Genomic DNA, 762 nt, shown 5'->3' on the forward strand with positions numbered 1-762 from the left:
CCTTCTGCTCACAGGAGTTTCTCTTCTTCAGGATGCCCTTGGGCCGCTTGAGGATGGACTTGGAGGGGTTCTCCGGGGCCAAGGCCACCTCCTGCAGCACGTGGGAGACATCATTCTCCTTCTTGGACTTCTTGAGGGAGCGCTGCCGCTCCAGGGCTGCGCCGGGGATGTGCTGCTTCAGGAAGCATCGCACCCGGGAGCTGTTCTCCAGGAGGGGCCGGGAGGAGCGGCGAAGCCACTCTGCCACCGTGGCCAGGGGGGAATCGCTCTCCCCCAACAGCTCTTGCTCCCCGATGGGCACTTTGTAGCCCCAGTTCACCCACCAGTGCGTGGCGATGTCCTCGATGGTGGCGCGGCGCTCCGGGTTCACCATCAGCATCCAGCGGATCAGCCCGCAGGCATCTGCGCAAGAGGCAGGTCAGGGAGAGGAGAACACCCAGGGACCAACTATCCACCTGCGAGGGGGACAGATGAGCCTGGAGAGGGGGGACAGCAGGACCAGGCTGCCCTGGCCCCCAGCCTGGCTGCCCCAAGGGAGGGCAGCGTGTGGGGCAGGATCTGCTCCAGCCACATTCCCACATCCACCCCACTGTGGTGCTCGGTCTTAGGGGACGTGTTACCCCAAACCACACAGACAGGGCTCTGCCCGCGGTGCTCTGTTGGGAGGAGAGATGCCCACAGACGTGGTGAATGCCCCATCCCTGGCAGTGTTCAAGGCCAGGTTGGACAGAGCCTTGCACAACATGGACTAGTGTGAGGTGT

The 762-nt window shown here is 63.8% G+C and overlaps 1 protein-coding gene across 1 annotated transcript in view; it reads right to left on the minus strand.

The window, feature by feature from the left end:
• Positions 1–7: 7 nt before the first annotated feature.
• LOC104406276 (NUAK family SNF1-like kinase 2) overlaps positions 8–762 on the minus strand; it is a gene marked incomplete at both ends in the record, with an annotated part of 4,647 nt that continues 3,892 nt past the window's right edge. The window contains 2 exons of the mRNA XM_010015209.1: positions 8–400; positions 432–455. Of these exons, the coding sequence (XP_010013511.1) occupies positions 8–400; positions 432–455 (417 nt within the window). The remainder of the gene's footprint in view (positions 401–431; positions 456–762) is intronic.

Source organism: Nestor notabilis, unplaced genomic scaffold (genome assembly GCF_000696875.1).
Source record: "Nestor notabilis isolate BGI_N333 unplaced genomic scaffold, ASM69687v1 scaffold16665, whole genome shotgun sequence".
Classification (NCBI taxonomy): Eukaryota; Metazoa; Chordata; class Aves; order Psittaciformes; family Psittacidae; genus Nestor; species Nestor notabilis.